At 64.7% G+C, this 18201-nt stretch overlaps 1 protein-coding gene across 4 annotated transcripts in view; it reads left to right on the plus strand.

Annotated features, from left to right (window-relative positions):
- The window catches only part of RAI1 (retinoic acid induced 1), a 101786-nt gene that overhangs the window by 82097 nt on the left and 1488 nt on the right, over nucleotides 1-18201 (plus strand). For 2 of the 4 annotated variants that reach the window (XM_074341961.1, XM_074341959.1), the window contains exons 2-4: nucleotides 4873-10384; nucleotides 14248-14341; nucleotides 18086-18135. In XM_074341961.1, coding sequence (XP_074198062.1) covers nucleotides 4889-10384; nucleotides 14248-14341; nucleotides 18086-18135 — 5640 coding nt within the window. In that variant the 5' untranslated portion in view covers nucleotides 4873-4888. Of the gene's footprint in view, nucleotides 1-3191; nucleotides 3861-4299; nucleotides 4426-4872; nucleotides 10385-14247; nucleotides 14342-14986; nucleotides 15139-18085; nucleotides 18136-18201 lie in introns of those variants that run through there. The other 2 variants (XM_074341960.1, XM_074341962.1) reach the window with 2 other exon arrangements.

Consider the following 18201-nt stretch of genomic DNA (forward strand, 5'->3'; position numbering starts at 1 on the left):
GGGGTTGGGGGCAGAGTGAGTTTCAAACATACTGGTTAGTGACAGCTCTCTGAGAAGGTGACATAAGCAAAGGTTTGGAGCCCAGGGAGCCAGGGGAGCCATGTAGATTACCTGAGAATGGTATTCCCAGCAGAGGAAAGGCAGTGCAAAGGCCCTGAGGCTCAGGGAGGTGAAAGGCTTGCTTACTGCCACGAAGCGTGCGGCCAGCCACACCATCAGCTTGGCACCTTGGTGCACTTCCTCCTACTCAGGACGGCAAGGTGGGTGGAGCACACAGGGTGTCGAGGACAAGGCTGGGGTGAGAGGTTGGGCTCTCTTCTGGCCTTCTCTGCCTCCCCTCAAAGCCAGCAGACACTTACTGTGCAGTGGATGGGAACTTAGCACGTTACCCCACTCCAAGAAGTAGGGTCGCGGCTTCCTTCCTGGATGGGCACCTCAGGGAACTAGCACTGGTGCTCAGGTGGTGTCCCGGGCGGTGGTGCGGGCGGGGCGGGCCGTCCTTCTGTTGGGTTAGACCCTGGGGGGAGGCTTCCATTCCCGTGGCTCCTGAGGTCCCAGCTATCTCCACAGCGGGGTCCTTGGAGGAGGCTGCGTTGGTGAGCTTTGAGGGAAGGCTTTATAAACATCTGGAGAGTCCAGAAGCCTCACCCCCCATTCAGACATCCTCCCAGGAGCCCCAGGGCCCCTGCCTCACCTAGGCCTCACTTAGGAGCCTGGCTGTCCTCCTGCCCCTCTCACCCTACAGCTCGTCCCTTAACAGGCGGGGCCTCCAGCCTGTCCCCCAGGCCCTGCACAGGACAGTGTGTTGGACCTGTGGGGTTCTCCCGCTGGTGTCCGCGAGTAAGGACGGGTGTGCACCAAGTGTGTTGGGGGTGTTGCCCTTATGCGGCGGTCTTGGGAGGCCCCACTGCAGGGTGGTGGCTGCCTTGTTCTCTGGATGGTGCCCCTCTGCCCCACGCCAGCCTCTCCCTGTGCTTGGCCCGAGAACCCTACCCGTCCCAGAGGCCTGCGGGCACCCAGCTGTCTTGTCTGAGGGACTCCTTGGAAACCACCCCCCATTCAAGCCAGGCCCTTGAGACTCAAAGTAGACCCCACAGGACAGCAATAAATCTGACTCTTGATTTATCACTTTAATCAGAGTTTCCTAGTTATTATTCATCACCCACAGCAGATGGGGAGGCCCAAGGGGTCCCACCTTCTCCGCTCCTCCTGGGACACCCCCACCCCCAGCCTCCCAGTGCAGGTAACTTTCCCCTCCTTCCTTGTTCCCAGCCCTTGAGTGGGTTGGGTTTTTAAATTTTCTCCCTGCAGCTACAAATCAGGAAACCAGGTCATAAAACAACCTTGGGTAAGTGGGTGGGATGGAACCAGCGGCCCCAGAGCAGCTGCTGGGGAACAGAGCTTCCTCTCTGCCCCTCCCTCTCAGGCACCGCTTCCAGCCACAGCCTCCCAGCCTGGAGCCCTCAGGTTCCTGTGGGAGCTACTCGGCGCTGGCCCACGCTGGGCCCATCTCCCTGACCTCGGGGGCTGGAGAGGCTGGATGGGCCCCGATGACTGATCTCTGAGAAGGGGACAGCCCACAGCCAGGGACCACCGTGGCCCATGAGTAGACCCCCACGGTGGGTCTGACTCCTTGAATGGGGGACTAAGGTGGCTTCCCGTCTCCCAGGTGGTGGAGGGGAGCTGGGAGGTGCCCCGCTCCTTTCCTGCCAGAGTCTTCTTGCGGTCTTGCTCCAAGATGCCTTCTGAGGTGGGACTTCTGGGTGAGAAGATGTGGCCCCACGCGCATCAGAAGGAGCTTCCCTGTGGGCGGGCTCACACTCGGGTCCTGGTCCCCCTGAGCCGCCCCTCTCTCTGTCAGAGGGCAGAACAAGTGAGTCTGTGTGTGAACACGGTGGGAGCAGGCACCCCTGGCCACACTGCCTCTGCCCCCCCGGGGCCTGTGGCCCCTGCTGGGCTGGGGTGGGGAGCGCCGAGCAGAGCCGTGGGCCTCGCCTGCAGGAAGGGCTGGGCCCTGGTTCACCTGGGCTGCTGGCCTTGCAGGGGGTGTCTGGCTCATCACAGCCCCCCTTTCCGGTCCCCCCATTTCATGGCTGGGGGAGCAGTGAGACCCATCGCTGTGTAGGGATGTCCTGGGGCGTTGGATGTGCCGCCTGGACCCTGGCCCAGCCTTGTGCTGTTTCTCCCTGCCCCTGGCCTGCTCCCTGGCCCAGTGGCCTGGGAGGCCAGCTTCCAGGGGTCACCACAGGGGCACAGACGTCTCTGGCGCTTAGAGGACCGTGGAGACTGGCCTCTTCCTCCCTCCCTGCCGGTGGCCTTGACCAAGTGTCTGGGAGAAGGGGGAGGGGAAGCAGGGATGGGGAGGCCGGGCTGGACCGGGAGTCTTCTGAAGGTGTGTGAGCAGGTGTCTTCCCCTGACCCCCACCCCTTCTCCCTCCAGCAGAAGGCACAGAGGCCAAACCCTCAGCCTGGCCCCACCGCTGCTCCCTGCCCTCCACCTGGGTTCAAAGGTCGCCATCTCCCTGCCGAGGGTGCCCCTTTCTGCCCCCTTCCTGCCACTGCCCACCCCAGCTCTCTGCCTGCCTCCCTCCCTCCCTCCTGTCCTCTTTTAGTGGTCTTGGAAAGTAATCATAAGCATAGTAATTAATAACAACGGGGCCCATGGCAGGCCTGAGGCAGCTCCTAGAGAGGCAGAGCCCCACTGCCTCCTGGCAGAGCTGGTGGGCCGGGGCCTGGCTGGCTCCAGGAGGTGGTCGTGCCTTTGTGCCTGCACCCCCCCCACCTGGGGTTGGAGGGTGGTGCTGGGGTGAGCGTCTCTGCCTGCGTTCTTCGTCAGGCACTGGGCTTCTCGTGTTTTAATTGAACTGTCTTTTCTCAGAGATAGATGCCCTCAGCGCGTCCAGCTGCTCCTGTGTACTGGGAAGCCCGCTGTCATACGGCTCGGTGCAATTACAAGATGCAGCAGCTGGACTGATTAAACGGGGGGGGGGCAGTGGTCATAGCATTCTCTCTTCTTAAGTAATGTTTCTGGTAATGCATTTTGGAGAATGTGAAAAAAAATTTTTTTTAAGCTGTAGAAATGTTAATGATATCCACAGGACACTCAGCAGGAAATGAGAGCGGTCTGGGACTAATAAAAGCCGAAATGTAATTTGTGCAGATATACGAGGCGCAGCCTTCTGAACAGCCCCCAGTTTGTGAATCCCGGGCTCATAAACATGGCCGGGGAGGGCAGGGCAGGGCGCGGTGCCCTTGGGCTGGGGGCCTCTGCTGCCTTTGCCTTCCTGCAGGGGACACCTGAGCGGAGGTGGCCCCCACCTGCAGGACGGGGGCATGGGCACTGTGGGGGTGCCCGCGTGGGCCTGCCCGAGGTGGGAAGGGGGCCACCTGCCTGGGAGCCCCGAGCAGTCTGGCTTCCCTGCAGAGGTCACCTGGCAGGGAGCCACCGGGCCAGAGCCCAGAACCGAGCGCTGCCTCCAGCTCTGGGTCAGCGTGGCAGCAAGTACCTCATGTAGTTTGATCCAAGCCACCGGGATGGACTGAAGTGGGTCAGAAGGGCGGGCTCCTCCAAGCTGGGGTCCTGTGGTAAACTGGTCAGTCCCTCTCCGTGGACTGTGGTGCTTCCATCCCAGAGGCCGGGCCAGCTGACTTCCCCAGGCAGGGAGGTGGGCCTGGGCTGTGCTGCCAGGGCTCCTGGGGCTGGCCGACCGCCCCGGGCTGGCCCTGCACAGCTTGGTCCTCCTCCCTGGTCAGCACCCTGTCCCCCACCACAGGAGGAAGGCTTCAAGGTGCGATCGGGGTGAATGGGGGGCGGACCCCCTCCCTCCTCATGTGGCTCCTGTCCCCTCTCACGTCTGCAGGTCTGTCCTCCTTATCCCTGTCTCGTCCTCCTATAGCCCTGGAAGCTTGGACCCCATGGCTGGCCCCCCCATCCTCTTTGGGGTTGGGAACGGGCCCTGAAAAGGCCAGCTGTGTGTCCTCTTGGGGAGGTCTGGGAGGCGGTGTGAATCCTGCCACTCTGCCCCCGAAGGGCCCACCACCCCAGGGTCACTTCCTGACCCTGGATCCTGCTTTGGGGCAGGTTGGACCCCCACCTGGGCCCCTAAAATCATAAACAGATGGGCTCTCGGCCTGACTCTGGCCCTGCAGACTGGGGAGAGCCGAGCAGGAGGGCCGGGGCTGCCTCACGCGTGGAGAGTTTGCAGCTCCACCACCACCCCCACTCCCCTTAGCAGGCGCTGCCTCACTCTGGGCCACGTAGTCTGTTTACTCACCTACAATATCAAAAACCGGGGGCAGGTGCTGCCGTCCTGCGTTCCTGGGAGCCAGAGAAGCGGATGTTTTATCCCTGCAGTGGCTCGGCGGCCCCTAATCAAGGTCTGCTGGAAGGAACAGGTTCCAGGTGGCACGGCAGCGACAGAAAAGGTGCCTGCATGAGCGGCTCCTGGGGCGAGCCGTCCTCAGTCCGCAGCGCACCGGGTCACGCTTGAACACTGCCGCGCTGGGACTGGATTACAGGATCCAGCAGCCCCAGGGGACAGGGGAGCGGGAATTGCTCTGCTAAATGATTTGGAGCCTTGGGAAGGGGCCGAGGAGGGGGAGGAGCCAGTCGGGAGTGGGAGCAGCTCCCCAGTGACGGGGCAGCCAGGTGGCTCCTCCCTCCTAGGTGGCCGTCCGGGTCCCTGTCGGAGCTGGAATGGCAGAGCACACCTCCCTGACACAGGAGTTGTCAATGTGCACGGCCAGTGGGGAGGCTCAGGCTTAGGGGAGGGGGCCGGGCTGCAGGGAAGGAAATGGCCCGTCTCAATTGCTGTCCCTCTGCCCCTCCCCTCCCCGCCCGCCTGCCCGCCCTCTCCCCCTCTCTCTTCACAGATAACCCACCCGAGTCATGCAGTCTTTTCGAGAAAGGTGTGGTTTCCATGGCAAACAGCAGAACTACCAGCAGACCTCGCAGGAGCCGTCTCGCCTGGAGAACTGCAGGCAGCCGGGCCAGGCCGGGCTGAGCTGTGACCGGCAGCGGCTGCTGGCCAAGGACTATTACAGCCCGCAGCCCTACCCGGGCTACGAGGGCAGCGCAGGCACGCCCGCCAGCGCAGCCCGCGGCACCAAGGGCCTGCCCGCGCAGCAGGCCCTGCCCGGGCGGCCGGCCTTCCCGGGCTACAACGTGCAGGACAGCGGCCCCTTCCCCGGCCGCTACTCAGGCGAGGAGAGCTTGCAGGCCTGGGGGGCCCCCCAGCCGCCACCCCCCCAGCCACAGCCCCTGCCAGGTGGGGTGGGCAAGTATGACGAGAACCTGCTGAAAAAGACGGCGGTGCCGCCTGGCAGGCAGTACCCCGAGCAGGGCACCCAGCTGCCCTTCCGGACTCACTCCCTGCACGTCCAGCCGCAGCTGCCACAGCCCCTGGCCTATCCCAAGCTCCAGAGGCAGAAACTGCAGAACGATCTCGCCTCGCCTCTGCCCTTCCCCCAGGGCAGCCACTTTCCCCAGCACTCCCAGTCCTTTCCCACGTCCTCCACCTACTCCTCCCCCGGCCAGGCCGGGGGGCAGGGGTCCCATTCCTATAAGAGTTGCACAGCACCGTCCGCCCAGCCCCACGACAGGCCACTGACCGCCAGCTCCAGCCTGGCCCCAGGGCCGCGGGTCCAGAACCTTCATGCCTATCAGTCCGGCCGCCTCAGCTACGACCCGCAGAAGCAGCAGCAGCAAGCCCTGCAGAGCCGCCACCATGCCCAGGAGAGCCTGCACTACCAAACCCTCGCCAAGTACCAACACTACGGCCAGCAAGGCCCCGGCTTCTGCCAGCCGGACGCAGCGGTCAGGCCCCCGGAGCAGTACTACCAGACCTTTAGCCCCAGCTCTGGCCACTCGCCCGCGCGCTCCGTGGGCCGCTCCCCTTCCTACAGCTCCACCCCGTCGCCGCTCATGCCCAACCTGGAGAACTTCCCCTACAACCAGCAGCCGCTCAGCGCCGGGGCCTTCCCTGCTGGCCTCACCGACCACAGCCACTTCATGCCCCTGCTCAACCCCTCCCCGACAGACGCCGCCAGCTCCGTGGACGCCCAGGCCGGCAACTGCAAGGCCTTGCAGAAGGACAAGCTCCCTGAGACGCTCCTGTCAGATCTGAGCCTGCAGAGCCTCACGGCGCTGACCTCGCAGGTGGAGAGCATGTCCACCACGGTCCAGCAGCTGCTGCTCTCTCAGGCCACCGCGCCGCAGAAGAAGGGCGTCAAGCACCTGGCGTCCCGGACCCCGGAGCAGCACAAGAGCCAGCACTGCAGCCCCGAGGGCAGCGGCTACTCAGCCGAGCCGGTGGGCACGCCGCTGTCGGAGCCGCTGAGCAGCACGCCGCAGTCCAGCCACGCCGAGCCGCCCGAGACCGACTACCTGAGCGGCTCTGAGGACCCGCTGGAGCGCGGCTTCCTCTACTGCGGCCAGGCGCGCGGCAGCCCCGCCAGGGTCAACAGCAGCTGCAAGGCCAAGCCCGAGTCGGTGTCCACCTGCTCCGTGACCTCGCCCGACGACGTGTCCACCAAGTCCGACGACTCCCTCCAGAGTCTGCACAGCGGCCTGCCGCTCGGCAGCTTCTCCAGGCTCGTGGCCAGCGCACGGGACTGCCCGCGGCTGCTGCTCAGCGCCCTGGCGCAGGAGGACCTGGCCTCCGAGATCCTAGGGCTGCAGGAGGCCGTTGGCGAGAAGGCTGACAAGGTCTGGGCCGAGGCGCCCAGCCTGGCCAAGGATGCCTGCAAGCCACCCTTCTCGCTGGAGAACCACAGCGCCTGCCTGGACTCTGTGGCCAAGGCTGCATGGCCGAGGCCGGGGGAGCCAGAGGCCCTTCCTGGGTCCCTGCAGCTGGATAAGGGTGGGGGCGCCAAGGACTTCAGCCCGGGGCTGTTTGAAGACCCGTCTGTGGGCTTCGCCACCCCCGACCCCAAGAAGACCACCGGTCCCCTCTCCTTTGGCACCAAGCCCACCCTTGGGGCTGCCGCCTCCGACCCCACCACAGCGGCGTTTGACTGCTTTCCCGACACGACCACCGCCAGCTCGGCGGACAGCGCCAACCCCTTTGCCTGGCCCGAGGAGAACCTGGGGGACGCTTGTCCCCGGTGGGGGCTGCAGCCCGGTGAGCTCGCCAAGGGTCTGGAGCAGGGCGGGAAGGCCGCGGACGGCGTTGGCCAGGAGTCCGCCCATGAGGCTCCGGCCTGCCTGGGCTTCCAGGAGGAGGAGCCCCCGGGGGAGAAGGCCGTGGTGCCTCGGGACTCCAAGCAGGAGGAGGTGGGTGGGGTGAAGGAGGAGGCGGGCGGGCTGCTGCAGTGCCCCGAGGTGGGCAAGGCTGACCGGTGGCTGGAGGACAGCCGGCACTGCTGCTCCACTGCGGACTTCGGGGACCTCCCGCTGTTGCCGCCCACCGGCAGGAAGGAGGACCTGGAGGCGGAGGAGGAGTACTCCTCCCTGTGCGAGCTCCTGGGCAGCCCCGAGCGGAGGCCGGGCCTGCAGGACCCGCTGTCGCCCAAGGCCCCACTAATGTGCGGCAAGGAGGAGGTGGAGGAGGTGCTGGACCCCAAGGCCGGCTGGGGCTCCCCGTGCCCTCTCTCTGGGGACTCCGTCATCCTGCTGGGCCCCACTGTGGGCGCCGAATCCAAGGTCCAGAGCTGGTTTGAGTCCTCCCTGTCCCACATGAAGCCTGGGGAAGAAGGGCCTGATGGGGCGCTGGCTCCGGGGGCTTCCGCCACCCTGGCCCCCGACACCTCCCTGGCCCAGAAGCCAAACAAACCCGCTGTACCCGAGGCTCCCATCGCTAAGAAAGAGCCCGTGCCTCGTGGCAAAAGCTTGCGGAGCCGGCGGGTGCAGCGGGGGCTGCCTGAGGCTGAGGACTCCCCGTGCAGGGCGCCGGCGCTGCCCAAAGACCTGCTGCTCCCCGAGTCCTGCACGGGGCCCCCACAGGGACAGATGGAAGGGGCGGGAGCCCCAGGCCGAGGGGCCTCAGATGGACTCCCCAGGATGTGCACCCGCTCCTTCACGGCCCTGAGCGAGCCCCGCACACCCGGCCCCCCAGGCCTGCCCACTACCCCGGCACCCCCAGACAAACTGGGAGGCAAGCAGCGAGCCGCCTTCAAGTCGGGCAAGCGGGTGGGGAAGCCTTCTCCCAAGGCTGCATCCAGCCCCAGCAACCCAGCCGCCCTGCCTGTGGCCTCCGACAGCAGCCCCATGGGCTCTAAGACGAAGGAGACAGACTCGCCGGACACACCAGGCAAAGACCAGCGCCCCATGATCCTCCGGTCCCGCACGCGGACCCAGGAGGCCTTCCACTCCAAGCGGCGGCGGCCCTCGGAGAGCCGGCTCCCTGCCTGCCGCGCTGCCAAGAAGCTCCTGGCTAACAACCACCTGCCTGCCACGTTCAAGGCCGCCGGCAGCCCCCAGAAGGAAGGCAGGGTGGGCCAACGGGCCAGGGTCCCCAAGCCTGGAGCGGGCGGCAAGCTCTCTGATCGGCCCCTCCACACCCTCAAAAGGAAGTCGGCCTTCATGGCGCCCATTCCCACCAAGAAGCGGAACCTGGTCCTACGCAGCGGCGCTGGCAGCGACGGGAAGGAGGCGGGGGCCGAGGGCTCCCCCACCCTCTTCAAGAGGATGACCTCTCCCAAGAAGGCCAAGCCCACCAAGGGCGACGGTGAGCCCGCGGTGAAGCCGCTGCCCCCAGAGACCCCCGACGCCTGCCTGAAGCTGGCCTCGCGGGCGTCCTTCCAGGGGGCCATGAAGACCAAGGTGCTGCCGCCCCGGAAAGGCCGGGGCCTGAAGCTGGAGGCCATCGTGCAGAAGATCACCTCGCCCAGCCTGAAGAAGTTCGTGTGCAAAGCACCAGGGGCCCCACCCGGGAATCCTCTGAGTCCCTCCCTCCCTGAGAAGGGGCTCAAGAGTGCCGGGGGCAGCCCTCTGGGGGCAGAAGAAGGTCTCTTAAACGTGGGCACCGGGCAGAAGTTCCCGGCAACTTTGGGGGCTGACCTGTTATGCAGAAATCCGACCAACAGACCCTTAAAAGGCAAACTTGTGAACAGTAAGAAACTGTCCTCAACCGACTGTTTCAAAACTGAGGCCTTCATGTCCCCAGAGGCCCTGCTGCCTGGGGGCACTGCCCTGGCGCCTAAGAAGAGAAGCCGGAAAGGCCGGGCCGGAGCCCTCGGACCCCCCAAAGGCTCCCTGGAGAAGCGGCCCCATCTAGGCCCGGCTCTGCTCCTGACTCCCCGAGACAGAGCCAACGGCACGCCGGGTACCAGTGAGGACAGCTGTGGTGGAGGAGGCAAGAAGCCAAAGACAGAGGAGCTGGGCCTGGCCTCCCAGCCCCCCGAGGGCCGGCCCTGCCAGCCCCAGACGAGGGCGCAGAAGCAGCTGGGCCACGCCGGCTGCAGCGGCTATTCCAAGCGGAAGCGCCTGACGCGGGGCCGGGCCAAGAACGCCAGCTCCTCCCCCTGTAAGGGGCGTGCCAAGCGGCGGCGGCAGCAGCAAGTGCTGCCCCTGGATCCCGCAGAGCCTGAAATCCGCCTCAAGTACATTTCTTCCTGCAAGCGTCTGCGGGCAGACAGCCGCACCCCTGCCTTCTCGCCCTTCGTGCGGGTGGAGAAGCGGGACGCATTCACCACCGTGTGCACTGTTGTCAACTCCCCTGGAGAGGAGCCCAAACCCCACAGGAAGCCTTCCTCCTCCACTTCCTCTTCCTCATCCTCTTGCTCCTACTCCTTGGACGCGGCCGGGGCCTCCCTGGCCATGCTCCCTGGGGGCTCCGTCCTGCAGCCTCGGCCCTCCCTGCCCCTCTCCTCCACCATGCATCTGGGGCCCGTGGTTTCCAAGGCCCTGAGTACCTCTTGCCTTGTTTGCTGCCTCTGCCAAAACCCGGCCAACTTCAAGGACCTTGGGGACCTCTGTGGGCCCTACTATCCCGAACACTGCCTCCCCAAAAAGAAGCCAAAACTCAAGGAGAAGGTGCGGCCGGAGGGCACCTGCGAGGAGGCCTCGCTGCCTCTCGAGAGGACACTCAAAGGCCTCGAGTGCCCAGCTGCCACTGCTGCTGCCACCACCACTGGGAAGCCCCCCAGGCCTGACGGCCCGGCCGACCCAGCCAAGCAGGGCTCCCTGCGCACCAGCGCCCGGGGCCTGTCCCGGCGGCTGCAGAGTTGCTACTGCTGTGACGGTCGGGTGGATGGCGGCGAGGAGGCAGCCCTAGCCGACAAGAGCCGCAAGCATGAGTGCACCAAGGAGCCGCCGGCAGAACCTGGCGGGGACACCCAGGAGCACTGGGTGCACGAGGCCTGCGCCGTGTGGACGGGCGGGGTCTACCTGGTGGCCGGGAAGCTCTTTGGGCTGCAGGAGGCCATGAAGGTGGCCGTGGACATGGTAAGCAGCCAGCCCGGCTGGGTGGGGACCTCGGGTTCCGCAAGCAGGCAGTCCAGAGGCCGGCCGTCTCTGTAGCACTGTGGTTTTGGGCCAAACATACCTACAATCACAAATGAATATGGGGGAGGGAGGCATACCTCAGGCTGAGGTAAGACACACCCACCCACCCCTGTCCTGACCTCCCGCAGCAGCCCCCTCGCTGCCTGGCCAGCCCAGCACTCACCTTCCCCTCACCTGGCCCCTCTGCTCACGTCCTCAGCTGAGATACTGAGGCCCCAGAGGATGAGGGGCCCCAGAACTGAAGGTCCAGGCACCCACCAAGGCAGGTGTCCCCGCTCCGATGCCCACGGAGCACAGGGCCCTCAGCGGCAGGTGGTCCAGGACACTTTCCCGCAAGGCCCTAAAATGCACCCGGAGGAACTGCAGTGGCTGAGGTCTGAGCAGGAACTCGGGCCAGCTTCTTGGTTTGGATCCCAGCGCTGCCCCTGGATCACCGGTTTCCTCATCTCTAAAGTGGGCGTGACAGTCCCTGTGGAGGGGACTGGGGCTTAGGGGAGTGCACACCACACTGTTACAGCCAAGCCTGCCTGTCCAGTGCTCGACGGCCACCTGCCGGGACTGCGACAGTGGCCGCTAGACGGTGCTAGCCGTGTCGTCCCCAGCAGCGGGACTGTCACCCCATTACCACAGGGCTCTCCCCCCTCGGAGGTGTGCAGGGGCCAGAGTGAGCAGGCAGCCAGGAGGCCACTGCAGGCCCCTTGGTCCCAGCGGGAGGTGGTCAGCAGTGGGCGCCTGGGGCCGGGTGGGGGGACAGCCTCCTGGGGCTTGTGCTCCCACCCCCCAGACACACACTCAGGGCCACTGTGCGGCCCCACCAGGCTGCTGTGGAGTGATTCTGGGCACTGCGCAGCTCTCAGCCCACACCGCTCTGCGCCCACCCTGCCTGCACACCGGCTTCTCCTCCAGCCCCCGGCCTTGCTGACCAGCCCCAGGCCAGCAGGGGGGCCGCTGTGCCGCCCAGCCTTCTTCTCCCGCATCTGACTCTGCTGCCAGGACCTGGTTAGGGACCTCTCCATGCCCAGGTGCCCCTCCCCAGCCTCGCGGGACACCTGCCACTTCCATGCCCTCCCGGCCTGACTGCGGACCCCGGGCCCTGGAGCCCTCGCCCCCGTCCTCACTTACCTCTCCTGGCCTGCTGTCTCTGCCTCTCTCTCTCCCTCCCAGCAGGCTTGAAGCAGCTGCAGGTCTCTCTGGTCATTAAAGAATAACACCAATGCTCAGATCCGTTCAGGGGGCTGTTGCCCCAGTGCCATTCACCAGGAGGGGGGCTCCTATAAGCACCCAGGGTCTGCACCACATCCTCAGCTCCACACGCCCAGCTCTCAGCCAGCCCCCACCCCCATGCACACCCCAGCAGCATCCAGGCCCCCCGCCCCGCCGTCTGGGTAGGGGGCCAGCCTGGTCTTTCCCGAGCCGCCTACACAGCCTGTGTGGGGCTCTTTGATCTCCCGGACTACGAGGAAGTGGGGGTCCGGGTGACGCCTTGCTTTCCTGGGGTCACACAGCTGTTGCGCGCTGGAGCTGGCCCTCCGCTCGGTGCCCCGTCAGCCTGCTGTGCCGCTGCACCGTCCTCCCGAAATGGCGTAGCGGCCCCACGGCTGGGAGCACACCTGGGAAGGCCAGAACAGGGTAGGGGTGTTCACTGGTCCCCAGCGACACTTGGGTCAGAAGGGCCTCCCGGCCAGACTGGGCCAGCGCAGGGCCAGCAGCCCGGCAGGGCTCAGAGGGCCTGTGAAAGCAGTGCCACACCTGGAAGACGGCCTGAAGGACCGGCAGGGGCTGGGGCTCCCCAGGTCGTGGTTCAGTCCCTCCCCCCGACAGCCCAGGCCTCCCCCAGCCACCTGTCCCCACCGTGGCCCTTTCTGCCTTGGAGTTTGGTGGCAGCACACAGCCTCAGAGTCCCAGTTCCAATCCCAGCTCTGCTGAGGGTGTTCTGTGACCCCAGCAAGTCACTGCCTTCTGCACCTCAGGGCGCCCGGCTCAGCACCGTGGGGGTGCCTGGATGGCCTGACCCTGAACCCCTCCACGGTAGGGGCTGTGTCTGTACAGCCCCCCACCTCCCACCCTTCACACCTGCTCTCTGGAGGAGCAGAGCTGTGCAGGCCACAGGGGATACCCTCTTCCTTTTGTTTGCCCCACCTGGAAGCCCCCACACCACCTGCTGTCCCTGAGCCCTGCCGTCCCCAACTCCTGGAACTTCAGTCTGCCCAGAGTCTGCGTCCTCCCAGAACGACTGGGCCCCACCCCCATCTCACACCCAGGGGCAGCAGGGTGTCAGAAGGGCCTGAGGCCTCTCTCTGGCTCCGTCTCCATCCCTAAAATACCTGTGTCAGGGGTTTGGGAGCCTCAGTGCAGGCAGGCTGGCAAGAAGCCATCAGCGAGAGGAGCCCACTGTTTCTGTCACCATCAGAACACCTGAGGGCTGCCGCAGACTGGACACGTGGGTCCGGTCTGGGGGTGCCCTGCCTCACACCCTTTGTGGATCAGGAGGTGGGGACACTGGGCCGCAGATCCCCTAGAGCGCTCAGCCCCACCCAGAAGGCATCTTGTGAACACCTGGTGTTCTGGGATGTACCCTTGCCCCCAGCTTGCACTGCCCCACTCCAGCTGGTGCCAGGGGGCCCATTCCCAGCACTTCTCAGGCTAGCCCAGTAACGGGGGAGAAGTCTCACCCCTGGCCTCCCAGCTGCTGGGGGCAGTCCCCCTCGGTCCAGGGTCTGGGATGAAGCCCACCTGCACTCCAGCTGGGTTGCTGGGCTCAAAGCCCAGCCCAGCCACTAGGGGGCTGTGTGCCCTCAGGCGAGTTACTTGGCCTCTCTGAGCTCTCATTGCTAACCTGGGTAAAATAAACGCTAATGCCAACACCATAGGGTTGTTACGAGGTGGAGCCCCCCCCCCCACCGCGTGCCTGGCATGTCATGAGCTGTAGTAACTCGTGTCAGAGGCTCAGCCTCTGGGCGTGGGCCTGCCACCCTCTTGGCTTCCCTCCCTCACCTCACTCCCCACCGCACAGTGTGGCTGTGGTGCCGGGATCTGGGGGCCATCCTGTTCTCCGTCCACCTACAGACAGCTGGGCCCAACCTGGTGCAGCCCCCAAGCTCAGCAGACCACTGCGGGCGAGCTGCCGTGCCCTGTGGCCTGGGGCTTACGCGAGCGCTGTGTGCATGCCCCAGCTGTTGCCTCCTCCTGGGCCCTGGGTTGGGGGGGTCGGCCTGTCCCCAAGTCAAGCATCTGACTCTGGGTTCAGTGCTGCTTCTCACTCTGGCCTGGCGTGGGAGCCTTAGTTTCACTGTAAAGTGTGGTTCAGGAAAGCTACTCACCTCGAGGGCTGTAGGGGGAGCCACTGGGGGAGGGCAAGCTGGGCCCTGTGTACGGAAACCCCCGCGGCCATGGCTGCCAGCACCGCCAGGTGGAGGCTGGCCCGCAGTGCCTGTTACCTGCTGGGCACTGAGAGTTGCTCATTTAACCTTCATAAACGCTCAGTGAGGGAGGCGTGTCCCCACCATACAGACAAGGCAGGAAGACTGAGTCACGCAGTGCACGGCGTCCGAGCCGGGACGCACACACCCAGGTCTGAGACACCAAGACCCACATGCTTGTCCATGCAACGGTCACTTTCCCACCCCAGGAGAACCCCACCCAAGGTGCCAGCCCAGGGCTGCCATGGAAGCAGCCCTGCAGGCATGCACGTCCCACGCTGCACTTCCTTCCGCCACGTCTCTGGGCCCGTTTGGGAGGAAGGAGCAGGGGCAGAGCCAAGCGCCCAGCTGTAGACTCACTGGTCTTCCTTCTCTCCCAACCAGACTTGTTCCAGCTGCCAAGAAGCCGGGGCCACCATCGGGTGCTGCCACAAAGGATGCACCCACACATACCATTACCCGTGTGCCAGCGACGCAGGTAAGAGCCAGCCCGAGGGGTCAGGAAGGGTGGGGACTCTGGGTGCAGCTCCTCCAACTCAGCCCCCTTGGCCCCCGACTTCTACCTGCCGCTCCAGCAATTCCTCATCTTCCCATGTCTCTCTCAGCTGGGCCCTGTGCTGGGCAGTGCTGGTGATGTGGATGATCAGTGCCCAGCCACCCACTGGAGGGATGCCCAGAGGTGGGGGGGGGGTCTCAGGCCTCAGAGAGGAAGGGATACTGGGGCCGGGCCTTTGAAGCCTGAATAGGAGGTTCATTGGGCTGAGCAAAGGGGAAGGATATACTTCAGTAACAAAAACTGAGTGAGGTGGGAGGAGGTAAGATTCAAAGCAGACTCCTCCTGGCTACAGGGGAGAGCCACAGAAGGTTTTAAGCAGGGCGTTGTGTCTGGGGGCAGGAGCAGGCCTCCCCGTGTCTGCCCTCCTCTCCCCCGACTCACTCACTCACTCGTCCCACGGGCATTTATCAGGCACCTACCAGTACCAGGCACACAGAATACAGCTTCCCTGGGCCAGAGAGCCCGGAGCCCCACACCCTGGTGTGTGGGCTGGGCAGGTCCAGTCTGTCTCCACACTCAGTTCTCCACCTGTAAAACAGACGTTGTAATAATGTTTTCTTTCTGCAGCTGTTTGGAGCAAGAAGTGACATTCTGAACTCTACCCAGACAGTGCAGCCTGGTCCTATTTGGGGGCCGGCCCCTGTGACCTCTGCCCCCCACCCCCCGCCCTTACTCTCCCTTCTCTGGCCTGGAAGGGAGGTGAGGTTATCATAACCCCACCGCATGATGACAGAGCAGAGGCACCTCCCGGTGGGACCCCCACTCCCAGGGACCCCTCTGCTCAGCATCAGCCCCCACTGAGCTGCCCGCAGAAGCACACACGGGACTGAGTGATGACAGCACCTTGGCGAGGGCTGAGGTGCTGGCACCCTGCAGGGAGGGGGCAGTTGGAGCAGGATGCGGAGGTGCTCTCCAGTTCCATCTCCCACTCGGCAAGCAGTGTGAACCAGATTTTAACATGGACTTGGCCACTTCACCAGACACGTGGCCATACTCCCAGTAATAGCTGCCTCGAGCTGCCTCCTTCCTGCCGCAGTGATTACGTTGGTGCCCACTCTGCCAGCCCGGCCTCAGGCCCCTGTGCTGCCTCCAGGTGCTTCCTTACAGACAGGCTGCCTTACCTGCCACAGGGACAGAATAGAACCAGAGTGTGACTCCCTGTTAGGCGCCACATCTTGTGCTCCGTCCCCTCCAGTCTCCTGGGGGCTCATGTCTGAGTGAGACAGGCAGGAAAACCATGATCCTTGCCCAAAGTTACAGAGACCAGACAAGGAGGAGAGTGTGCTGTGGGAGAGATTCATCTTGAGTTGGGAGGGAATCCAGGAGGACTTCTAGGAGGAGGTGGCATTGGAGCCAGTCCTCAAGAAATCAGGGAGGTGGGCAGCCGCTAGTTTGTGGTGGGACATATACACCAGGCTTGGAGCAACAAGCTCTGCTTCCAGTGAAGGCTTTTAAGGACTCCCCATGTAACAGGGGCCTCTGTAGAGCCGCCGGGACTGGGACAGGGAGAGGGCCTAGAGCGGGGCACTGCAGTCATGGGAGAGAAGGTTGCTGGTGCATCCCAGAGGCTTCCAGGCCCCGGAAGCATGGGCTGTGATGTGAGGGATGAGAAGGACGTGCCCAGCTTCCCCTAGCGGAGGAGCAGGTCCGGGACCCAGCTCCCCCAGCGGAGGAGCAGGTCCAGGGCAGAATGCAGTGATAGTGTACTAGCAACTGGCCCTTCCAGGCTTAGACCCCAACCTCCATGATCTCTTCCAGGGGTGCAGGTCTGCTGTCAGCTCTGCTGAGCTGGGTGACCCAGGGCCCCGGCTGGGCCAGCTCCTCTCCGCTCAGTATGGTCTCTCCCCAACCAGCAGGCCCGGGCTCAGGACCAGCTGCACAGCTGGCCACACCGAGCCCTGCGTCCAGCCCAGATGGGCAGCGTGAGGGGCACAAGCTGGCTCCCTCCTTCTCGGGAGGGCCTGTGGAGCCACGTGGCACAGGACAGGGCTGTGCGGGGCCAGGGCAGGTAGTCCCACCGTGCGGCTCCCTCTGGGGTTGAACTTGAGGTGTCTGCCCAAGGGTTTGAGGAGGTACCACTGTGGGGAGTGGGTATGGGTGGGTGGAGCCCTGGGCACCCAAGGAACAGCAGCCACAAAAGGTGGGAGAACTGGGAAGCCCAGGGCCCAAGGTAGCGGTTGGCTATGGCCTGGGAGCAGAGAGGGGACAGGAAGAACCTAGGGAGTAGGCGGGGCTGGCCCCCTGTGGGCACCTTGCACCTGCCCAACCCGGGGTCTGGAAGCAGAGATCTGTGGGGGGCTGTACAGGTGTCTGGGCTGGGCCCTCAGGCCCCGGGTCACCAGACCTGCCCAGGCCCACTAACCCCCCCACACTGAAAGGCAGAGCCTCTCAGCCCTCAGGTCCCAGGGCCACTTTGTCAGCTGGGTCCCGGTTCCCCAGGTGCAGACATGGGGGGTGGGGGTTGCACTACCCACCCTTCCTCCCCACCTCCAGTGTGGATGCTGGGCTGCAGAGCAGGATGGTTCTGGAGCCACTCCTTCCCACCCTTCACTTCCGGAGCCCCTTGCCCTTGGCTGTGGGACCTGCAGGGGTGGGAGCATTGAGTGCACAGCGGGCTGGGGGGTTACGCCCAGTGCTGTTTGGAAAGTGTGAGCTCGACCCTGGAACCGCGTCTGACTCGCCTGAGCGGGCGAAAGGGAGCGCACGGTCTGCCTCAGAGACCCACCGGCAGTTCTCAGGCCTGAGCCCCAGCTCTGGCGGGAGGTGGGTAGCCAAGAGGGGAGACAGCTCTGGAGACTCCCCAGCCCTGCTCCCCTCCTGCTCTGCCTATGGCCACCGCTGCCCTGGTGCTGCGGACCACGGTGTGAGCAGGAGAAGGACTCAATTGGCTATTTGTGGGTTTCGAGTTTGTTCAGACCAGTGGCCAGCATCCCCTGGGGAGGCAGGGGATGAGCCCAGAAGGGGACCAGCGGGTGGTGTGTGGAGAGTCCAGGGGAAAGTCAGGGCCTCCCTAGGTGGCAGCAGGCAGGGGACTGAGCCATGAAGGCCCCCCACCCCCAGCCATCCTCTGCTCACCAGGTGGGCAGAACCCCGCGCACTCAGACTTGTGCTAACATTCGCTCAGACCTGGGACCTCCATCCCCTCCTTGCCCCTGCCTGCATGCTCAGGTCAGCCTGCCCCTTAGGGCCTCACAGGAACGACCTCACAACGCACGCACGCACGCACGCACACACCTGGGGCTGGAGTCTAGCCTGGGACTGCACCAGTCCGTCAACATGGGTTCATTGAGCACCCCTGGGTGTCAAGGCCTCCTTGGGGCTGGGCTGGGAGCTTGCCCTGCAGTGGGGCAGAGACCACTAGGAGGGAGTGACCAGTGTGGTCCAGCAAAGTGTGGCTCAGGAGGTTGGGGGTGGGGGGTGAGACTGCGGAGTCCGGGGAGGCCTCGTAAGGAAAAGGGGTGTTCCAGGGAGGAGGGGAGGCGAGAGCCAAGGACAATCAGGCCTGTGGGGCTGGAGGGCAGGTGGAGTTCGTATACTGTTGGATTTCAAGCAGGGTCTGACTTACTCTTCGGAAAGAACCCAGCAGCCTAGGGCCTGTGGGCGGTGGGCCCTCTTCCCAGCTGGATAGGACGCTGTCCTGACCGCTAAACTTCTCTTTGCTCACAGGTTGCATCTTCATCGAAGAGAACTTTTCTTTGAAATGCCCCAAACATAAGGTGGGTGATCACGAGCCTTCCCCCGGGGCGGGGGCCGGGCCGTCGGCCCGTGCGGGCCGGGACTAC

The sequence above is a fragment of the Camelus bactrianus genome, chromosome 16 (assembly GCF_048773025.1).
Source record: "Camelus bactrianus isolate YW-2024 breed Bactrian camel chromosome 16, ASM4877302v1, whole genome shotgun sequence".
NCBI lineage: Eukaryota > Metazoa > Chordata > Mammalia > Artiodactyla > Camelidae > Camelus > Camelus bactrianus.